The sequence below is a fragment of the Papio anubis genome, chromosome 1, assembly GCF_008728515.1.
Source record: "Papio anubis isolate 15944 chromosome 1, Panubis1.0, whole genome shotgun sequence".
Lineage (NCBI taxonomy): Eukaryota > Metazoa > Chordata > Mammalia > Primates > Cercopithecidae > Papio > Papio anubis.
The window spans coordinates 193,243,422-193,264,625 of NC_044976.1; the positions used below are offsets into that span (position 1 = coordinate 193,243,422).

The 21,204-nt window shown below is 41.3% G+C and overlaps 1 protein-coding gene across 5 annotated transcripts in view; it reads left to right on the forward strand.

Moving 5' to 3' along the window:
* The first annotated feature begins 260 nt into the window (after window positions 1-260).
* ADCY10 (adenylate cyclase 10) overlaps window positions 261-21,204 on the forward strand; it is a 98,103-nt gene continuing 77,159 nt past the window's right edge. The window contains exons 1-8 of one of the 5 annotated variants that reach the window (XM_021930904.2): window positions 261-1,801; window positions 11,240-11,445; window positions 12,445-12,549; window positions 14,433-14,471; window positions 14,682-14,825; window positions 16,866-17,071; window positions 19,333-19,417; window positions 20,568-20,656. In XM_021930904.2, coding sequence (XP_021786596.1) covers window positions 11,298-11,445; window positions 12,445-12,549; window positions 14,433-14,471; window positions 14,682-14,825; window positions 16,866-17,071; window positions 19,333-19,417; window positions 20,568-20,656 — 816 coding nt within the window. In that variant the 5' untranslated portion in view covers window positions 261-1,801; window positions 11,240-11,297. Of the gene's footprint in view, window positions 1,802-11,239; window positions 11,446-12,444; window positions 12,550-14,432; window positions 14,472-14,644; window positions 14,826-16,865; window positions 17,072-19,332; window positions 19,430-20,567; window positions 20,657-21,204 lie in introns of all 5 variants that reach the window. The other 4 variants (XM_021930898.2, XM_021930901.2, XM_021930910.2 and 1 more) reach the window with 4 other exon arrangements.

Here is a 21,204-nt window from a genome sequence, read left to right on the forward strand (position 1 = left end):
TTTAACACAGTGCCTGGTCCACAGTAAATGTTAAAGTTCAGGAAATGGGCCGAGCACGGTGATGCATGCCTGTAATCCCAGCACTTTGAGAGGCTGAGGCAGGTGGATCACCTGAGGTCAGGAGTTTGCGACCAGACTGACTAACATGGTGAAACCATGTCTCTACTAAATACAAAAAATTAGCTGGGCGTAGTGGTGCATGCCTGTAATTCGAGCTACTTGGGAGGCTGAGACAGGAGAATCACTTGAACCTGGGAGGTGGAGGTTGAAGTGAACCGAGATCGTGCCATTGCACTCCAGCCTGGGCAACAAGAAGAAAGTTCAGAAAATGGTAGTCTTATTAATTGAAGGTAGACCCAGAAAGTACTTCCTTAGACTAAGGAAGTTATAATTTTACTACGAAAAGGATATACTGTGTTAACCTATTTGCATGGTTTCTGAACTAATAACTTTATAGCGGAAAAGAAGCTGCTTAGGGTAGAGGAGTAGGAGGTGGGGTGGAGAATGCTCAATAAGAGATAAATTCTTGAGTCTTTTTTGTTGTATGGCATTTTAAGGAAACTTGGATCCAAGGTATGTCAGTGCTGCTGTTTCCTCATAGTAAACATTTTCTTTTTTAACTTATAAAATGATAGTGAAAGGTTGAATGTTAACGAGGATGAACTTCAAAGCTAAGGTTCCTTTCTGTAAAACAAAGGTCTCTACTGAAGCCTGTTTATATAATGAAGCAGAAATAGAAAACACTGGCATTTATTAAGAATAGCTCTCCCTATGGTGATTGTTTAATTATATGAGGTATGAGTCTAGTTATAAGACTGGTTTCCACAACTCACACCAGAAAATTCACTCAACAAACAAAATTAAATGACCCTCTTGTTTTCCTCCCTAAGACAACTGTGTTTTACAACATTTTGAAGCACACAGTAAACTTAATTATAGAGCGGGGCTTTATATAAGAACATGCACAGCTTTTTAAATAAGATGTTTTAAATTCCAATTTTAAAAGCTGTGCCCCTAAATGTTAATTGTAGTTGTGATATACATAAGAACATTTAGAAAATCAGCACATTATTTAAGCAGAAAACACGCCAGCCTCTTAAAACACATTTTTCCAGTGTCACATCAGATAAAGAAAACTCAAATCCAGTGCCCATTGGATTTCAAGTTACCTTTGGGATAAATTTGGTTAAAAGTGTGCACTTGACCAGTCAAAAAGGGCAGGTATATAATTCTTCAAACAAAAATTTACCTCACAAATAGGTCTGAAGATAAGTACTGAATTTATTATAACTGGTAAATTTCATAGTCCTGGTACAAGCTGTAACCACTATTGACTAAAATTAGGTGTTTGCTTGCTCTGGAGATACTTCTGATGATCACCTACCCAACTGTTGCCTAATTTCAACCATCCTCCTCATGGCCAAGGGAAGAGTTGTGTAAACTACTCTGGGGTCATGTCAGTCTCCCCTGACCGTTGCCTCAAACGTGCGGATAAGAGAACCTGAAACAGCCAGTACTTGTACAGTGGTAGGTCACTCAGGTTGGCGGGGGAGGGGAAGGCAGTGCCACCCAATCAGGAACATGGTCAGTGCCTGTGGAACAATGAACTACTGATGAGGGTGTGGCCTGGAAAACGGCTCTTAGATGAAACTGTCATTTTATGGGTCAGCTATAGACAGACATGGCACTTCGGCTGTCTTCAGAATAATGTCACCCGGCCTCCTCTCCTGTCTTCTGCAGTCTTAAAAGAACTAGTCCCCAATTGAGGTCTGGCTTTTCTTCAGCCCTGGATGAAGTGGAGGTATGTGGAAGTAAGAGTCTCAGCGGAGAGAATGGTTGCAGAGCTGAAGATGAGGGTGACCATCAGGAAAGAAGACAGCTATTGGAGTGCAGAGGAGTGGGAAAGCCTGGGGCTAGAAGTCAGGGTTCACGTTTGCATATACCTCTGTGTCAGTCCTTTACATGAGCTTAGAAGCTTGAAGGCTTAAATATTGCCTCATCTTATTTAACCTGGATGCTCTGTCTCTCTAGCTTACTGTCTTTATTTGCCTCTTTTCTGCAGTTCCTCACTTGATACCCTCCTTTTTATCAGTCAACAACTACCAAGTGCCTACCACTTGAAGGGGGCTCTGGGAAGGTGCTGTGGAGGAAACAAAGATATGTAGAAGATGGTTCCAAACGGGGAGCTTACAATTCAGATGAAGACAAAATAGAAGCAATTCAAAAGATAATCAAGGATAATTGTATGGGAAATAAGCCACTTGAGTGTAGACATTAAGAGCCATAATAGCTCAGAAGAAAAATTACTATGGCTAGAGTAGGCAAGCAAGCTTTCATGACAGATATCACTGTGCCTTTAAATTCAGAGTATCTCACTCTTTGGACTCCTGTGAAACCTGACTTTACATATAGGTGAAAAGTTGAATATAAAATCTATTAGGAAATTCTAGAGGAGCGATTTAGAGAAACTAATGGATATAACCGAATGCTAATTTCTCTTCATTTTTGGGTAATACTGAGTTTTCTTTACTCACACTCTTCATTCAGGAATCCTTCTTGGTTTATCTTTCGGGCCTCATTCACCTGCTTGCCTTTTGAGTCAAGTATCCTCATTTCTCATTCCAAGGTGCTTCCATACTTTGTCAGTACCCATGCTGTTCATGCTGTACTCTTGATGTGATAGAATTGGCCGAACAATTGATAAGGGTACCATCAACATGCATTGAAAGTGCTCTTAAATTACATACATCTTTTCCCTAGTTCATATACATCCCCAAAGTGCTATAAAGCATATACAAATGGGATATAGCATGATATAGTAGAAAGAACACGAACTTTCAACTCCCACAGACCTGGGTATTCCTAACCTAGGGCAAGTTAGTATCTCTGTGCTTCAGTTTTCATATCTATAGAAATCAGGTCTACTTCATAGTGCTGTTTGGATGATTAAATGAGGCAACCTATGTAGAATAGATACGGCTCCAATGAGTGGAGGAACACCAAAGTTCTTTTTTTTTTTTTTTTTTTTTTTGAGACAGAGTCTTGCTCTGTCGCCCAGGCTGGAGTGCAGTGGCGCGATCTCGGCTCACTGCAAGCTCCGCCTCCCGGGTTCACGCCATTCTCCTGCCTCAGCCTCCCGAGTAGCTGGGACTACAGGCGCCCACAACCGCGCCCGGCTAATTTTTTGTATTTTTAGTAGAGACGGGGTTTCACCGTGGTCTCGATCTCCTGACCTTGTGATCCGCCCGCCTCGGCCTCCCAAAGTGCTGGGATTACAGGCGTGAGCCACCGCGCCCGGCCACCAAAGTTCTTAGTCCTCATCCCGGTTTAGATAAAACGACAAGGACACACATGGAGTGATTTTAAGGAGTGGAAAATTTAATAGGCAAGAAGGAAGAGGAAACAGGGAAGAAACTCCCTCATACAGAGACAGAGGGAGGGGAGTTCCAAAGCCGAGAGAGGGAACCCCCAGTGGGGTGGACTGCCAGCCAGGTATATATTACAGAGGCTGGAGGAGGCAGTGTCTGATTTGCATAGGGTTCAGGGGATTGGTTTGACCAGGCATATCATTCACTTAGCCCTGGAAAAAGCTGGCCCTGTCACCCTAGCCTTTGAATATGCAAATGCAGGGTGTCATGATGTTCTACACACGTGGAAATATGTGGGGGCGGCCATGTTTCCAGGAACATGTGGGGTAAGGGCAAGAAGGCCTCCAGAATAGCCATGTTGGGTGGGCCCAGTTTCTAATGGCCTTCATTTGCATATCAAAGGTTGCCAGCCTGGATCTAAGAGCCAGGGCTTTACAAGAAATTTTCTGGAGATGCTTTAAAAAACGAAAACTTCCCAAGGACCCCTTTTCCACTCTATCTGCCTAAAATAATTTCTTAATAACTCCTACAATAGAATGCTTCACATAAAAAGGTCATAATAAATTATACTTACAATGTGGTATGTGCCGGTAGAAAGGTAAATATCGCTATCATTAATCATTTTGTGATGTTGCAGAACTTAAAGCAGAAAACTGTATCTTCAAAAATAGAAAATTTCTATTGTCTTTTATGGGTGTTCATAAGAAACTCCCAGATATTCATTTTAGATCTCCCTGCCTTTTAAACCTATAATTTTCTTCTTTTAGTTTCACATCTACATATGCCATCTTCATCTCAAAATGCACCTACTTTCCTTGTTTGGTCATCATAAACAGAAAAATCTGTCCAAGTTCATTCACATCACCTTAATTAAAACAATAGAATCTTAGCAATCATCTAATTCATCTCTACACTGACTAAAATCACCTCTGTTTGAAATGCTTGTTCTCCAGTGCCGTAAAGAAATAGCACTTGAACATAAATTTAATTTATTTAGTAAGGCCATTTTTACTTCCTGTAGAAAGGGTATACTCGCCAGCAGTTTTGCCACGAAAGTACACTGAACAAAGGAGACAGGGTCATTTATAACCTGACGCGTTCACCGTACTGCTGTGTCCGGTTTCCATTGGCTGGAACGGGACCTCACATTCTGTATTTGTCCTGATTGATTGGCTAGCAACTTAGAACCTTTTAAAAGAGGCAAAGGTAGAGGAGAACAAAGGAAGGAGGAGGTAACTTGTGGAATGCTGAGAAAGGTAAAAACACTTTTAAATAAGGAAGAGGAACAGGCTATGACCTAATGCTTGCTTGGACCAGTATAAGCATGCCAGGGCAAATATTTAGGCTAAATTGTGGGAGCTAAGAACACAAAGTACATTGATTTCTTTATTACGGCTAGCAGATATTTAAGAATGTTAGCACAGGTCTTTGAATAAATTTTGCTTTTAAGAGAAGTTACTATTTATTCCTAATTAGACAGGGAGGAAAGGAATTTGAAGAGGAACCTCTACTTTACTTTTTATACCTCTACCCTCACAGGTAGATAGCTATCCAGTACTTCCTAAAACTGCCCAGTTTGAGCATTCATTCTTACATTGTTTATATTTGTCCTTCAGTGATTGCCAGTCATTGATCCTAGTTGATCCTGAGCAACAAAGAATAAATATAACCACTTTCCATCCAGTGTTAACAACTTTAGCAAAACAGTCTCTACTGTGCATGTGAGGAGAGTGTGGTGTTGCCAAGATTGAAGAGGCTGATAGTAGGGCTGCTAGAAAGAATGCAATGTTTGGAATATATTTATACTAAAAAATTGTTGTTTATTTAAAAATTCAAATTTAACTGAGCATCCTCTATTTTTATTAGCTCAATCTTTCAATCTTACAAGTTTGGTAGCTAATGAAATCAAAGTTGAGCTAGTGAGCTGGAGGCAGGAGAGGGAAGAATAGAGCTACGTCCTGCTCAGTTCTGCTCAGTCCCATCTCAGTTCTCTGGCTACTCAGCACATCTGTAGAAGCCACTTCAGAGCACCCATGCCTACAGAACATACTGTTTACGGTCACTTATTCTTGGATAACTAGCTCTCTCCACTAAAGAAAAACATACAAACTTTCCTTTCCCACTACATAACTCCCACTCCCATGAACTTTAATCTTGCTAATCCAAACCAAATTTCTACCTCAAGGAGAAGGTAGGGAAGTTGTTCTTTGATTGCAGGGTCCCACATTACACTTTGCATACACACCCATGTCCCCTACTTACCCCACGTCCACCACTTACCCCACAACTTTCACAGTTCAGCCCAAATATTTGAAGACAACTACCATTTTAACTAAAATGTCATAATTATCTGACTTATTTCCAATCCCTCCCATAATTCCTCACATTCCAGAGTCAATGAACTTTAAAGAGGTCAATGAACTTCAATCCTCTGGATTAGATTTGAACACTTTTATGTATCTTAAAATAGCATTGCATCCAAATAGCTAATTAACATATGAAAAGGTGCTTAATCTCCTTAGTACCAACAAGGAAACACAAAACCACAAATACCATTGTAGCAGGACGAGCCATAGACAAAACCCCTCAGACACCAGGTTAAAGAAGGAAGAGGCTTTATTCAGCCGGGAGCGTTGGCAGACTTGCATCTCAAGAACCGAGCTCCGGGAAGAAAGAGTTCCTGGCCCTTTTAAGGGCTTGCAATTCTAAGGGGTTCCACATGAAAGGGTCATGATAGATTGAGATCTATAGATAGCACATGTGATTAGAATCGGGGGTTAATCTTTTAACCTCAGACCTGGTCATCAGTGGCGCTGGCTGGTATTGCCACTGACTTCATTCCTGTGTTCTTCAGCTTTTACTTCCTCCTTCTCTTCAGAGACAGGAGACAGTAAGAGAAATGGCCTGTCTCCTCACCACCACTTACCTAGCAAGATGACTTAAAACTTGAAAAGACTGACAAAATAAGTGTTGGCTGAGATATGTAGCAACTGAACTGTCAAACCTTGCCTGAGGGAGTGTAAGTTGGTACCATTACTTTGGAAAGCTGTTTAGCAAGATCTACTCAAGCAGGGGTATCCAATCTTTTGGCTTCCCTGTGGTACACTGGAAGAGGAAGAATTGTCTTGGGCCACACATAATACTAATGATAGCTGATGAGCTAACAAAAAAAAAATCACAAAAAAATCTCATAATGTTTTAAGAAAGTTTACAAATTTGTGTTGGGCTGCATTCAAAGCCATCCTGGACTGCATGTGGCCACAGGCTGTGGGTTGGACATGTGTATATCCTATGACCTAGCAATTCCACTCCTATGTATATACCCAAGAGAAATGCATACATCTGTTCACCAAAACACATATATAAGAATGTTCTTAGCACCATTATTCATAATGGTCTAAAACTGGGAACAACCCATAGGTCAACAGTATAGTGGATAAATGTTTTGTGGTATAATCAGGCAATGGAATACTATATAACATTGAAAATCAACAATTATTGATATACAACAACATGGATGAATATCACAAACACAAAAGATGTAGTATGATTTCATTTATATAAAGTTTGAAAGCTGGCAAAGGTGATCTATGTTGTTAGAAATAAGAAAGGTTACCTTCAGGGAGAAGAGAAGAGTAGTGACTTGAAGGTGGCATGAGAATAACTTCTTGACTGCTGGTAACGTTTTTCTTCTTGCTATGAATGGATATTACATGGATTTGCTCACCTTAGAGTAATTCAAGTTATACACTTATGATTTGTACATTTTCCTACATGTATGTTATGTTTCAATAAAAGTTTTTTAAAAGATAGCATTAATTTGCAGTAAATCTAGTTTTTTAACACCTTGTGCTTATGCATTTGATTTTGTTAAAAATTCTAAATACAGCACTTCACACTTATTCTTTTGAAATTTCATTATTTTGGTTGATTTCGATATATTAAGATCCTAGCTCTGACATCAGTGCATGAGTTCTCTCACTATATTTTCAAATTTTATTTTCCCTCAGCTTTATTAAGGCAAAAATGACAAAAATTGTACAGATTTATGGTGTACAATGTGATGTTTTAATATATGTATACATTATGAAATAATTAAATCAAGGTAATTAACATATCATCTCACATACTTAACGTTTTTGTGTGGTGAGAACATTTAAGATCTACTCTCTTAGCCATTTTGAAGTATATTATACTTTATTAACTGTATTCACCATGCTCTAGGTTAGATCTCCAGAACTTTTTCATCCTGTCTAATTGAAACTTTGTATCCTTCAACCACCAACATCTCATTCCCCCCACCCATCCCCAGCCCCTGGCACCACCATTCTACTCTGCTTCTATGATTTTGACTTTTTTAGATTCCGTATATAAGTGAGATCATTCAATATTTTTGTCTTTCTGTGTCTGGCTTATTTCACTTAACATAAGGCCCTCCAGGTTCATCCATGCTATCATACAAGAAAGGATTTCCTTCTGTTTTAGGTCTGAACAGTACTCAGTTGTATATATTATCCAATGTTTTCTTTATCCATTCATATGTTGATGAACACTTGGGTTGGTTCCATATCTTGGCTATTGTGAATAGTGCTGAAATAAACATGGGAGTGCAGGCATACTGATTTCAATTCCTTTGGGAATATACCCAGATGTGGGATTGTTAGATCATATGGTAGTTCTATTTTTAATTTTTTCGGAATTTCTATATTGTTCTCCATAATGGCCGTACTTCCAGTTATATCTTTATCAAAGTACTCTATCATGCCCATGGAGGCTTACCTCTGAGTTGACACCAGAATACTAATTAATTTCCATTAGGTGTGATTGTTAACCAGCCAATTATATTTTCTTTATTCCTATACTTTTGTATATTTTACTCACAAGGATATGAAAAATTTGGCCAAATGCCTTAAAGTCAATATATACATTGTCTATAGCAGTCTCTTGATTTAAAAATTTAATAACTCTTCCAAAAAAAGGAAATAATGTTGGCTTGATCTTGGCTCTGAATCCATTTGACTCCTTTTAATCACCTCTTGCTAATCTAAATAACCACTGAGACTGCTCCCAAATATTCCAACTCTCTTTCCTATTGTGCACATGGTAGGAGTGCACTTCCCTGTCTACTTGAAACTAGGCATGGTCATATAATTTGCTTTGGTCAATGCCATGAGGAAAAGTGAAATACGTCACTCTGGGAGTAAAATGAGTATACTCCACTACATCCTCTTTCCCACTACCTTGACAACCAGAATGTTCCAGCGTGGGTCCCAAAGTGAAGGCAAAAACAGAGGTTTTTTTGCCTTCAAGGGACCCACATAGGGACATGCAGTATGAGCAAGAAATGAACAAGAAATAAGCCTTTGTGATTTCAAGCCATTGAGATTTCAAAGGTATTTGTTAAGGAAACATAACCTGTATTATCTCAACAAATACATTATGTTTACTGGTCTGTGTTTTCTGGGATCCATGAATAGCCTCATCTTTTGAAATTCAGAAGGGAATGTGCCCATCTCTTCTGAAGAGATGGTATTCCAGCCCATCTCTTGTTCTCCATCGTTTTTTGAGAATACTCACATTATACCTGTCAGTTCTTTCAGTATCTGTAGATACATGTTGTCTGGGACTAGCTAGAATTTATTTAAAATGACTGTGTGCTTTAGCACTACTTATCGTGGATTTCAATTCTTTCCTAGCCATGCTTGTTATACTTTTCAATTCTCCATGGTGGAGAAGGTAGAAACAAAAGAAAAGTTGTATAGAACACCATACTTAAGCTTCGCCCTTATTCCTCTTTTATTAATTACCTTGTTTTCAAGAAAGCCTTTAAAAATCCCTCTGGGTTTTCTTAACTTTAGCATTTTTTTGTAAGTCTTTCATTCTGGACATTCAATTTTCTTGTACCTTTCTTTTTATTATTATCATTATTATTATTTTAGAGATGGGGTCTCACTCTGTCACCTAGGATAGAGTGTAGTGACACGATCTCAGCTCCTTGCAGCCTTGACCTCCTGGGCTTAAGCCGTCCTCCCACCTCAGCCTCCTGAATCGCTGGGACTACAGGCGCATACCACCACATCCAGCAATTTTTTTTTTTTTTTTTTTGTAGAGATGAGATTTCACTATGTTGCCCAAGCTGGTCTTGAACTTGGGCTCAAGCAACACTACTTTGTAGTCTTCCCAAAGTGCTGGGATTATAGGCACAAGCTTCTGCACCTAGCCTCTCACTTCTTAAAAGTTCATATAGCACCAAATTTACTATCTGAAGTTATTTATTTGATTTAATTTTATCTATTGACTGTTACTGGCACATGCTGTGGTCTTTTGTTGCATTTTTAGTGCTATCCTTTTTTTAAAAAAACCTTAGTTACATGCTTCTTTCTTTTGTTCACTTCTTAACATTTGAGTTTGCCAGGGCTTTTCCTTTTAAAGGCTATGTAATATGTAACATTTAGCACTCATTTTGTAGAATACTAAATACATTTTTAAATGTATACTATATACATTTTAAAGTTTGTCTGTTAAATGTACAAATATTTTTCCCTGAGTTATTTTTAAAATACTTCCCCTTAAATCTAAGGGATATAAGTGACTGTCTCAATTTTTTCCTTGAATACTCTACTATATCCCAATATGACCTATGTCTGTCTGAAATTACTAACCAGTTCCTCTCTGCTGGTCAGAAGTAAACCAAAAATAACAGTTCCTTTTCTTAAAAAACAAATCCTCTTATTTTCTGTATAACCTATTCCAGTAACTTGGATTGCTCTGAAAAAGTAAAGGGTGTTTGCTTTTACTGTTCAGGCTGGTAGAGCATGATTTTTACAACATTTAGGCATGAGCATTTCATCTGTCCTGGCAGCTACAGGAAGGCCTTAGGAAATCCTAGTTTTCTCAGAACTAACTGGGTAACAAATTGAAATTTCAGCGTTTCCTTCCACTTAGAGCTTAAGGCCTTCCATCTTTCCAGCTGCCACACACACGCACACACACACACACCCTTCTGAATTCTTTTCTTCTATTTATTTAACATTATACCTTTATAGGCTTAATCTCTTGCCTATATACAAAACTCTAATACTCACTTACATATAAATACGCTCACACACACAAATCACATCTACACTTGATTTTTTTTTTTTTTTAAGACAGAAAAAAGTAAAAGACCAAGGTAGAGAGAGGGGGAAAAGGAAACATGAGGACAGAAGAAAAAGAAGTCTGGCCTGAGTGAATAGAGCTAACAGCCCTATTTAGCTCTACTTGCCCTGCAAGGGCCTACCCCTTCTGGCAAATGAGTGGAGGCGTTCAGCTACCCTCTTTCACCCCAGCCTCTTTGTAATGGTGCTCACTTTTGCAACAGCTGTTCAGGGTGGGAGGGTTCTTCCTCTGTATAGAAACTGGCCCTTGCCGGGCGCGGTGGCTCAAGCCTGTAATCCCAGCACTTTGGGAGGCCGAGACGGGCGGATCACGAGGTCGGGAGATCGAGACCATCCTGGCTAACACGGTGAAACCCCGTCTCTACTAAAAAAAATACAAAAAACTAGCCGGGCGAGGTGGCGGGCGCCTGTAGTCCCAGCTAGTCGGGAGGCTGAGGCAGGAGAATGGCGTGAACCCGGGAGGCGGAGCTTGCAGTGAGCTGAGATCCGGCCACTGCACTCCAACCTGGGCGACAGAGCGAGACTCCGTCTCAAAAAAAAAAAAAAAAAAAAAAAAAAAAAAGAAACTGGCCCTTTTGGAGTTTGGCTCAACAACTCTGGCATTTTCACCACTATAAGCAGGCCGCAGGTTAGAACAAAACAAATGGAGAAAGAGCAATAGGAAAATGAGCAAATGAATATATCAGATTTCCTCTATTTCAATTTTCTTTTTAGAAGACCTATTTGGAGACTGCTTCCTGTCACCATAAAATCCTGAACATTTGTCTTGAACATGAACACTCCAAGAGAAGAATTCCAGGACTGGCCCATAGTCAGAATAGCAGCTCATTTACCAGACCTCATTGTCTATGGACATTTCTCCCCAGAGCGACCCTTTATAGATTCTTTTGATGGAGTCCTGATGTTTGTTGATATTTCAGGCAAGTGCAAAAGGGATGTTTGTTTAATATGGATGAGCAACAGGCTCACGTGGGAAGTCACATGCAGAGCTTGACTGCAGAGTAGGGAGGCCATTCTGGAGCCCCTGGGCTGTCACAGCAGATGTGCTCCATTGAGAACACAAGAGGGAGGAAATAGTTTGTGGCCCTGGCTCTCTCTCATCCTCCCTTACCCAGCACTGCCAGTCATGGGCATATCTTTAAGATTCTCAAGTTCCATTCTTTGCTCCTGTGTCTCTTCCCCAACTTCACTGACTCATCCTCCCCAGCCCCAAGCCCCACACACATCCCAGTCAAAACTGACCTCAGGAAATGATCTCCCTAGATGATGTTTACATCTTACTAATAAACTTGCCACCTCTTCAGAAGCGTTTGAAATGTGTGTGATTTTGTTACCACGGACTGAAAATTTTATTCCCAGTTAAAGAAGTTGCAGTTATCACTGTACAGTAGAGAATTCGGAAGAAAGATATATCTGGAGCCTTTTCCTGGCCCCTAAAATAATAGATAGAGGAGGCTGCATGTCTGACACTTGACCAGCCACAAAGATCCCTAAGAAGAAACTCTGCCTGTTTTTAAAAGCTGAGGCCGCCGGGCGTGGTGGCTCACGCCTGCAATCCCAGCACTTTTGGAGGCTGAGGCAGGCGGATCACAAGCTCAGGGGTTCGAGACCATCCTGGCTAATGCAGTGAAACCCCGTCTCTACTAAAAATACAAAAATGAGCCAAACATAGTGGCACATGCCTGTGGTCCCAGCTACTTGGGAGGGGGAGGCAGGAGAATTGCTTGAACCCGATAGGCGGAGGTTGCAGTGAGCCGAGATCATGCCACTGCAATCCAACCTAGGCTACAGAGCGAGACTCTGTCTTGAAAAAAAAAAAAAAAAAAAAGCTGAGGCTCACTGCCTTCCTGGGTAGTCCTCTTCTGGCTCTGTTTGATTTCCCCAAGCAGCCAAAGAAACCAGCTGCACATTTATTCCAGGTTTTACTGCAATGACTGAGAAGTTCAGCAGTGCCATGTACATGGACAAAGGGGCTGAGCAGTTGGTGGAGATCCTCAACTACCACATCAGTGCAATAGTGGAGAGTAAGTGTTCCCATAGGTTTCTGACTTGAGAATATTTCAGTTCATTGTTTTTTCTGTAGTTGTCAATTATAACCTGATAGAGTACAATTGCTTAGCACTCCTCCTCTTCCCCATGAAATGTGTATAAAACCAGTCTTTTTTGAAATATGATATAGTATAATTGGAGAAATAAACATAATCAAACCTCACTAATACAGACTATTTGAGGGAAGGGATATTTTGTGTTAGAGGGCTGAATTATAAACTGCTTTTAAAAGAACTGTAGTAGTAATACTTTTAACTATATGACATATCCAAGTATTTATTTTTATTTATTTATTTATTTAGAGACAGAGTCTTGCTCTGTCGCCCAGGCTGGAGTGCAGTGGCACAATCTTGGCTCACTGCAACCTTCACCTCCTGGGTTCAAGCAATTCTCATGCCTCAGCCTCCTGAGTAGCTAGGATTACAGGCGCCCACCCCCACGCCCGACTACTTGTTGTATTTTTAGTAGAGATGGGGTCTTACCATGTTGGCCAGGCTGGTCTCAAACTCCTGACCTCAAGTGATCCACCCGCCTCAGCAGCCCCCCAAAGTGCTGGGATTACAGGCGAGAGCCAACGGTGCCCAGCTATTTTTATTTATTAATTTTTTTTTTTTTTTGAGCCAGAGTCTCACTCTGTCTCCCAGGCTGGAGTGCAGTGGCATGATCTCGGCTCACTGCAACCTCTGCCTCCCAGGTTCAAGCGATTCTCCTGCCTCAGCCACCCAAGTAGCTGGGATTACAGGCGTGTGCCACCATGCCCAGCAATTTTGTATTTTTTTTTTAGTAGAGATGGGGTTTTACCATGTTGGACAGGCTGGTCTCGAACTCCTGACCTCAGGTGATCCTCCCGCTTTGGCCTCCCAAAGTGCTGGGATTATAGGCGTAAGCCACTGCGCCTGGCCTATCCAAGTATTTTTAAAAGCCAGCATCTATATAACCCAAAGATAGTCATTAAGAGATTGTTGTATGAGTAGATAAATGATTTATAATTAACTTCCCAATAATTTGTCTCCTAATGATGGATGCTGAAGCACTTAGAGTAAACTGAAAACTTTAGTCCCCTTGTCAACCTCTGCCTGCCATCTTGTTTGCATTGTTAATTCCAACTATTCTTGAAGACAACGGTTTACTCTGTTATGGCGAACTCCTGGCCTAGTGTTTTATCAGGCTCTGAGTTCCTTAGTAATATCTTGATGTTACCCACTAGACAAAATTTAATGCTTCATAAAAGCAGGAACTATGGTTGATTCCTTTCTGCATCTGACTTGGCACAACAGGTGCTTAGCCAATCCATGATGATGCATAACGAAAAGAGAGAATGGCCATTTACGCCATACAGTCTAAATAAACAAAATACAAAGTTAGTAATAACCAAAAATGCAAGTGACTATGGTTGTGATTTTCCCATTCCCTGACTCCTAGTTTCTGTGGAGTCCTGTCATTCATCCATCCACCCATGCTTACACAAGCCCCAGCCTATAACATATATTGATCAATAAATTAATTAAAAGCATTCCATTATCGTGGGAGGAGGGCAACTGTCTTCAGACCTCATCAGAGGGCAGCTGTCTTCAGACCTCATCAGAAACCCTACATGTCTTTCTCCTTTCTTTCCCCATTCACAGAAATGGAGCATAGACGTACACTGGTTCCATGTATTCATTCTCCACTTGAGGAAACAGACTCAAATGGGTTAAGTGGCTTGTCTGGGATGAGATCTTTAGTATAAGTCTATTCTCTGAATCACTGTTCTTTTGACCTAGTTTCTATTCCACTAACAAAGAATGATTTTTTTTTTAAACTGCTTTTAAGGAATCAGTGTTTGATTTAATTTGTTGTTGTTGTTTTTTTTTCTCAGAAGTGTTGATTTTTGGAGGAGACATCCTGAAATTTGCAGGTATGGGGGCTTACTAAGATAGGAGGGGTAAGAAAGGAATGCTGAGATGCCTGTGCTTCTGTGCTGGGGACAAAGGAGGCATCCTAGAGAAGGCAGTGGCCAGGAGATAGGCTGAGGAATGCTTGATGAGTAAGTTTCTATACAGATCTCATACAAAATAGATTGATCCCCAGGGCAGGTCAAAAGCCCACGGCATGTCTCTCTCTGAAGGTGATGCACTGCTAGCCCTGTGGAGGGTGGAGCGAAAGCAGCTGAAAAACATTATCACAGTGGCAATTAAATGTAGCCTGGAGATCCATGGATTGTTTGAGACCCAGGAGTCTGAAGAAGGCCTAGACATCCGAGTCAAGATAGGTAAGCATTTGAGAAGGAATAAATCCTATGGCAGTTGGGATAGGGGTCTTGACTCCTGGGGCATCTCTCTCTCCCAAAGAGAAGTAGTAGAACATGGTGGCTCAGCCCCATGATGCCCTGGACTTTGGAATCAGGACAATCAGAATGTGAATTTTGGCTTCCTCACATACCAGTTGAGAGAATTTGGGCTACATAATATCTATCTAATAAGCTATTACAAAAAGTAAATTAGTTGGCATGGTAGTTGATGCATAGGAACCACTCAACAAAATAGTCTTTGTTACTGCTACTGCTTTTATTATTATTCCATCTTGCTGCTTGTCAAGGTTGTGCAGTATAAAACAAAATAGAGACTAGCTTGCCATCACATAGTTTCAGCAATGGCATGAGATTGGTCACCCCCTACCTCATAAGAATGATGTGCAGGAAAAGCTTAACAGGTCAGCCTGCAGCACAGCTCCAGCTTTATACAAGGCTTCTTAAGGTTATACTTATAGTAACAATCACACATATTTCCTTATTACATTGCAGACATTACACACTATGCATGTGCAAATATTACCCACATTATATCACAGTCCTGAGATATAGGCATCATTGTATCCATTTCAAAGATGAAAAATGAGATTCTGAGAGGTATAAGTAATGAGTAACAGCTAGAGTTATGGTTGGTGCTGTTAGTGTTAGCTTCTGCCTAACTAAACTTTGCAAAACTTAGAATTCTCACATGTCGTACCTGGTGGGATCATCAGCAGTTATACAATTAACTGTTTCTCAGCCTTCTTCAACCTAGGCCCACTTTTGATATTGTTAAAAATTTCCAAATAAGGCCGAGTGCAGTGGCTCATACCTGTAATCCCAGCACTTTGGGAGGCCAAGGTGGGTAGATCACCTGAGGTTGGGAGTTTGAGACCAGCCTGACCAACATGGTGAAACCCCATCTCTACTAAAATACAAAAATTAGCCAGGCATGATGGCGGGTGCCTGTAATCTCAGCTACTCGGGAGGCTGAGGCAGGAGGATCACTTGAATCCACGAGGCAGAGGTTGCAGTGAGCCAAGATGGCGCCATTGCACTCCAGCCTGGGCTACAAGCGTGAAACTCCATCTCAAAAAAAAAAAAAAAAAATCCAAAGAAGTTAAATATTTTGTTGGAAAAAAAAATCAAAGTTATATAATACTGAATATTTTTTCTAAGTTAGCACCCAAGGAGTCTGATGTGTTATCCTTCTTGAGAAGGATGGGAACCCAGCCCCCTCTTGCATGCTGATTGGCTGTTAGAGAGGTGGGTCCCAGCACCTTTTTTTAGAGTAAGTCCGAACATCAGTGTGTTTCAGATAGAAAACAAGCTGTATGTAGGATCAGGGGGAAATCAGCCTTGACAAATCAGTACAGCAGAGAGCGAAGATAAAAAATAAACTTTGATTGTATTACAGTCATTTAAAAGAAATGTGTGTCACTTATAGTTCATTTATACATATATTTTGTGTACGTGTCGTGTTATACAGTTAGATGTCTTCTGTCACTCGGGTACCAAAACTTTCATTTACCAACCTAAAAACAATGAGAGAAACTGTTGTTGGGATGGGATGTGTAACTGTCAAATGCGTACTTCTTTTCCCCACCCTCTGTTGTCTAAAATTCGACCCTAAGGGATTATTTTTAGTTACAGCTTCAACCTCTGCTAAAATGCAAATTATCCCAAAATAAGAATTATTAAAAGTATTCCCTGTTGCCCTTAAGTATGCATAATTGAAGAAAAGGTAAAAATACCTTTGGGGACTGGTAGGACCATGTAGGGAGAAAAATGTTACAGACAGGCAAAAATTAGTGGTAGAACTTTCTAGCTTTGGAAGAAGGGGAGTTTTGGAAGGCCCGAGCCCAAAAGAGGTATGCCATAATTCCTATGTAAAGTTTTAGAAGTGAGATTTTGCTCTGAGATAGTATAGTCCCACAAAGATTATGATTTTTCCAAGAACCTGTGCTGCTGGGAAATAATCCAGAACTTCTTGTGCAAACCTATTCCTTGCCTTCTTGCCAGGACTGGCTGCTGGCCACATCAGCATGTTGGTCTTTGGAGATGAAACACACAGCCACTTTCTGGTGATTGGTCAGGCAGTGGACGATGTGCGCCTTGCACAGAACATGGCTCAGATGAATGATGTTATTCTGTCACCAAACTGCTGGCAGCTTTGTGACCGGAGCATGATTGAAATTGAGAGCATTCCAGATCAGAGAGCGGTTAAGGTGGGTGTGATGCTGCTACTTGCAGAAAAGTTCTGCCAGCCTGTAACAGAGGCACCCTGCCAGAACAGTCACTGGGCATGCTGGTTTCATAAAGCTCCTGGGTTGCAGATTGGGATGGCGTCAGTCTGGGTTAGGCTAAGGATGCTTTAGTCCAGGGCAGCTCCTCTGGGAGGAGCCAAGGCTGGTTAGCTTGAGGAGGAAATGATTAGGCTTCTTTGTGGGTAACTGAGGATATGGAATTTGGGGATTGAGGCCTTTTGAGGGGCTAGTGACCTAGCTTAAGGAACCAGAAGGGTCTGCCGGGTCACCCGGGAGCAGAGGAGAATAGTTTTAAAGGCTGTCATTGATCCTCACTTTCTTTACCCAACACCCTCCTAACCCAGGGTGAGGGATCACTGAGGGTAAAGATTGGAGTTGAGCAAGTGTGGCGAAGTTCAGTGATAGAAGAGAGACTTTTCCTGTGGCTCTGCCTAGTAGAAAACATTGTGGTTAAGTTGCAGATTGACTATAAGCAGAACTGTCCCTGGGATATGGCCAATTAGAAAAGCCGTGCTTTGAGGGTATGAAAGTGGAAGAAAGGCCGGGCGTGGTGGCTCAAGCCTGTAATCCCAGCACTTGGGGAGGCCGAGACAGGCGGATCACGAGGTCAGGAGATCGAGACCATCCTGGCTAACACAGTGAAACCCCGTCTCTACTGAAAAATACAAAAAACTAGCCGGGTGAAGTGGCGGGTACCTGTAGTCGCAGCTACTCGGGAGGCTGAGGCGGGTGGATCACAAAGTCAGGAGTTCAAGACCAGCTTGGCCAAGATGGTGAAACCCCGTCTCTACTAAAAATACAAAAAATTAGCTGGGTGTGGTAGCGGGCATCTGTAATCCCAGCTACTTAGGAGGCTGAGGTAGGGAATTGCTTGAACACGGGAGGCGGAGGTTGCAGTGAACCGAGATTATAGGTGTGAGCCACCGTGCCCAGCCTCTCTTCAATCATTCTTTATAACCTTTAAAAATTGTTTTAACTTTGAATTCATGTTAGACTTACAGAAAAGTTGAAAAAATAATAGAGTTTCCATATATCCCTCACCTACCTTCCCCTAATGTTAACATCTTTCATAACAAGAGTGCAATAGTCAAAACCAGGAAATTAACATTGGTAAATACTACTCACTAAAGACCTTATTTGAATGTCACCAGTTTTCCCACTGTGGTCGTTAATGGAATGTTCCAGGACTGTATGCATGATCTCACATTACATTTTGTTATTTTTGCTTAGTCTCCTGCAGTCTGTAATAGCACTTCAGTCTTTCCTTGTCTTTTATGACCTTGACACTTGAGAGTTGTCAGTTATTTTGTCAAACATCTCTCTGTTTAGTTTTGCCTGATGTTTTCTCTTTCTCTCTCTCTCTCTCTCTGTCTCTCTTTCTCTCTCTCTCTCTCTCTATATATATATATATTTTTTGAGGTGGAGTCTGTCACCCAGCGGGGAGTGCAGCGGCATGATCTCAGCTCATTGTGACCTCTAACTCCCAGTCCCAAGTAATTCTCCCACCACAGCTTCCTGAGTAACTGGGACCACAGACCTGTGCCACTACGCCTGGCTAATTTTTTTTTTTTTTTTTTTTTTTTTGGATTTTTGGTAGAGACAGGATTTCACCATTGTTACCCAGGCTGGTCTCAAACTCCTGAGCTCAAGCAATCTGCCCACCTCAGCCTCCCAAAATGCTGGGATTACAGGCCTGATGTTTTCTCTTTATTGGACTAAGTTTATGCTTTTTTTTTTTTGCAAGAATACCACAAAAGTGAGGTCGTGCCATTCTCAGTGTGTCATCACATGCGTCTCATGATCTTGATGTCTTATGACTGGTGATGCTCCTAATTTCTTTTTGGCCATCAGCCCCCGTCCTTTAACACTTATGAGAAAGAAATGGTGTGCAGTTTAACCAGGTTTTATTTGAATTAAAATGTTATGAAAGAAAAAAAGCAGGAAAAAGTTCTAAGGGTGGAAAAGTATAAGATTAGTCCCCCTTGGAATGACCCTCTCTGTGCATATACCAAACATTGAGATCTGAGTGAATACTGTAATTGGAAAGACTTTTTAAATTTTTAATTTAAAATTTCAATTTTACAAAAGATTTTTGGTGTTTTAAGTGTGCCAATCACTGTGCAGTCAAAAGCATACTCTCTGACTTTCTGCTGAGAAATTACACTCCGAAGGATTAAACGGTTCTCAGAATAACTGAAAACTTCTCATTTCCTTTTATTTAGGTTAACTTCTTAAAACCACCCTCTTCTTTTAAATTTGATGAATTTTTCACAAAGTGTATGACCTTCATGAATTATTATCCTTCTGGTAAGCACAAAAGTAAGTACCCACCATGGAAAAACGCCTTCGCCTCTACCAGTGGTCAGTAGGGTCTTATACCAATGCCAATAGCTTCATTACTAGTGGGTGAGCTCCTCAACACAGCTCCTGGTCCTTATCAGCACACAAAGGGTACCTACATCTCATTCTCTGGGACAGCAGTTCTAAGTATGACACTCCCCATACCCTCCACCTCTCCCTAGGCACTGACTCCTTTCCCTCATCCATCAAACATTAATAAGTATCCCCTAGGATAAAAGAAAAAGTAAAGCTTCTTTGTGTGCTGCTTTCCCCTCCTAACCTTCACCAATAAACTTCTCAGAAAAGTAATCTGTAAATGTATTTATACCTGTTCTCGTATCCCCTTATTTATTTATTCATCCAATAAATATTAATTGCAATCACCTTGATGTCTATGCTCACCTGCTCTTCAATCTTGCACCGCTGCCATCTATCTTCTGCCCTGGTCCTCTGCTGTCTACTGAGACTGTTTATGTCAAGGCCACCAAGGACCATTAATTTGCCAAACCAGGTGACCTCTTCTCAGGCCTCATCCTAGGTGGTTGACCGTAGCTTACACTCTTCTTGGACACTACCTTCTCCTTTTTCCTTGGGTTCAAGAGTATTATTCTTTTCCAGTTTTGCCTTTACTTCTCAAATCACCTATTTTCAGTAATCTTTGCTTAGTTTCCTTCCAATTTCTTTTTTTTTTCTGAGACGGAGTCGCGCTCTGTCGCCCAGGCTGGAGTGCAGTGGCACAATCTTGGCTCACTGCAAGCTCCACCTCCCGGGTTCACGTCCTTCTCCTGCCTCAGCCTCCCAAGTAGCTGGGACTACAGGCCCCCGCCACCACGCCTGGCTCATTTTTTGTATTTTTAGTAGAGACGGGGTTTCCCCGTGTTAGCCAGGATGATCTCAATCTCCTGACCTCGTGGTCCACCCTCTTCAGCCTCCCAAAGTGCTGGGATTACAGGCGTGAGCCACCATACCCGGCCCCTAGGTGTCCCAGAGTCTCCTGACAACTGTAAAGACAGGACGGCTCAATGCCCAAGAGAATAGGGACTGGGAGACTCCTCTGGCTAGCACTGCGGAGCCAAACTTCCCTCTCTGAGCCTGCGCCCTCCTTCTGCCTTCTTAGACCTCCTGAGGCTTGTGTGCACGCTGAAGCCTGATCCTGAACTGGAGATGTCCCTACAAAAGTATGTGATGGAAAGCATTTTGAAGCAGGTATTTTCATAATTGAATTTATAGGCTTTGGGGATGTCAGGGATCTGGACAGCTGGAGTTTTAAGATTTAAGTAAAAAACCCAGCAGCTACTAGTAAATAGTAAAATGTTCCATTAACATAAAAAGACTTCCTTTTCTTTTCTTTCTTTCTTTTTTTTTTTTGAGACAGAGTCTCACTCTGTCACCCAGGCTGAAGTGCAGCGGCATGATCTCAGCTCACTGCAACCTCCGCCTCCGGGGTTCAAGTAATTCCCCCGCCTCAGCCTCCCACATGTGCCACCACACCCAGCTAACTTTTTGTATTTTTAGTAGAGATGGAGTTTCACCATGTTGGCCCGACTGGTCTCAAACTCCTGACCTGAAGCGATCTGCCCGCCTCACCCTCCCACAGTGCTGGGATTACAGGCATAAGCCACCACGCTGAGCCTAAAAAGACATTCTCTATGTGTAGGTGACTGTGAAATTCATTGTTCAAATCTCAGTACTTTAAAAGAGGGCATTATTCACAATTATAATCTGACAACAGGCATAAAATAAGACTGCGTTGC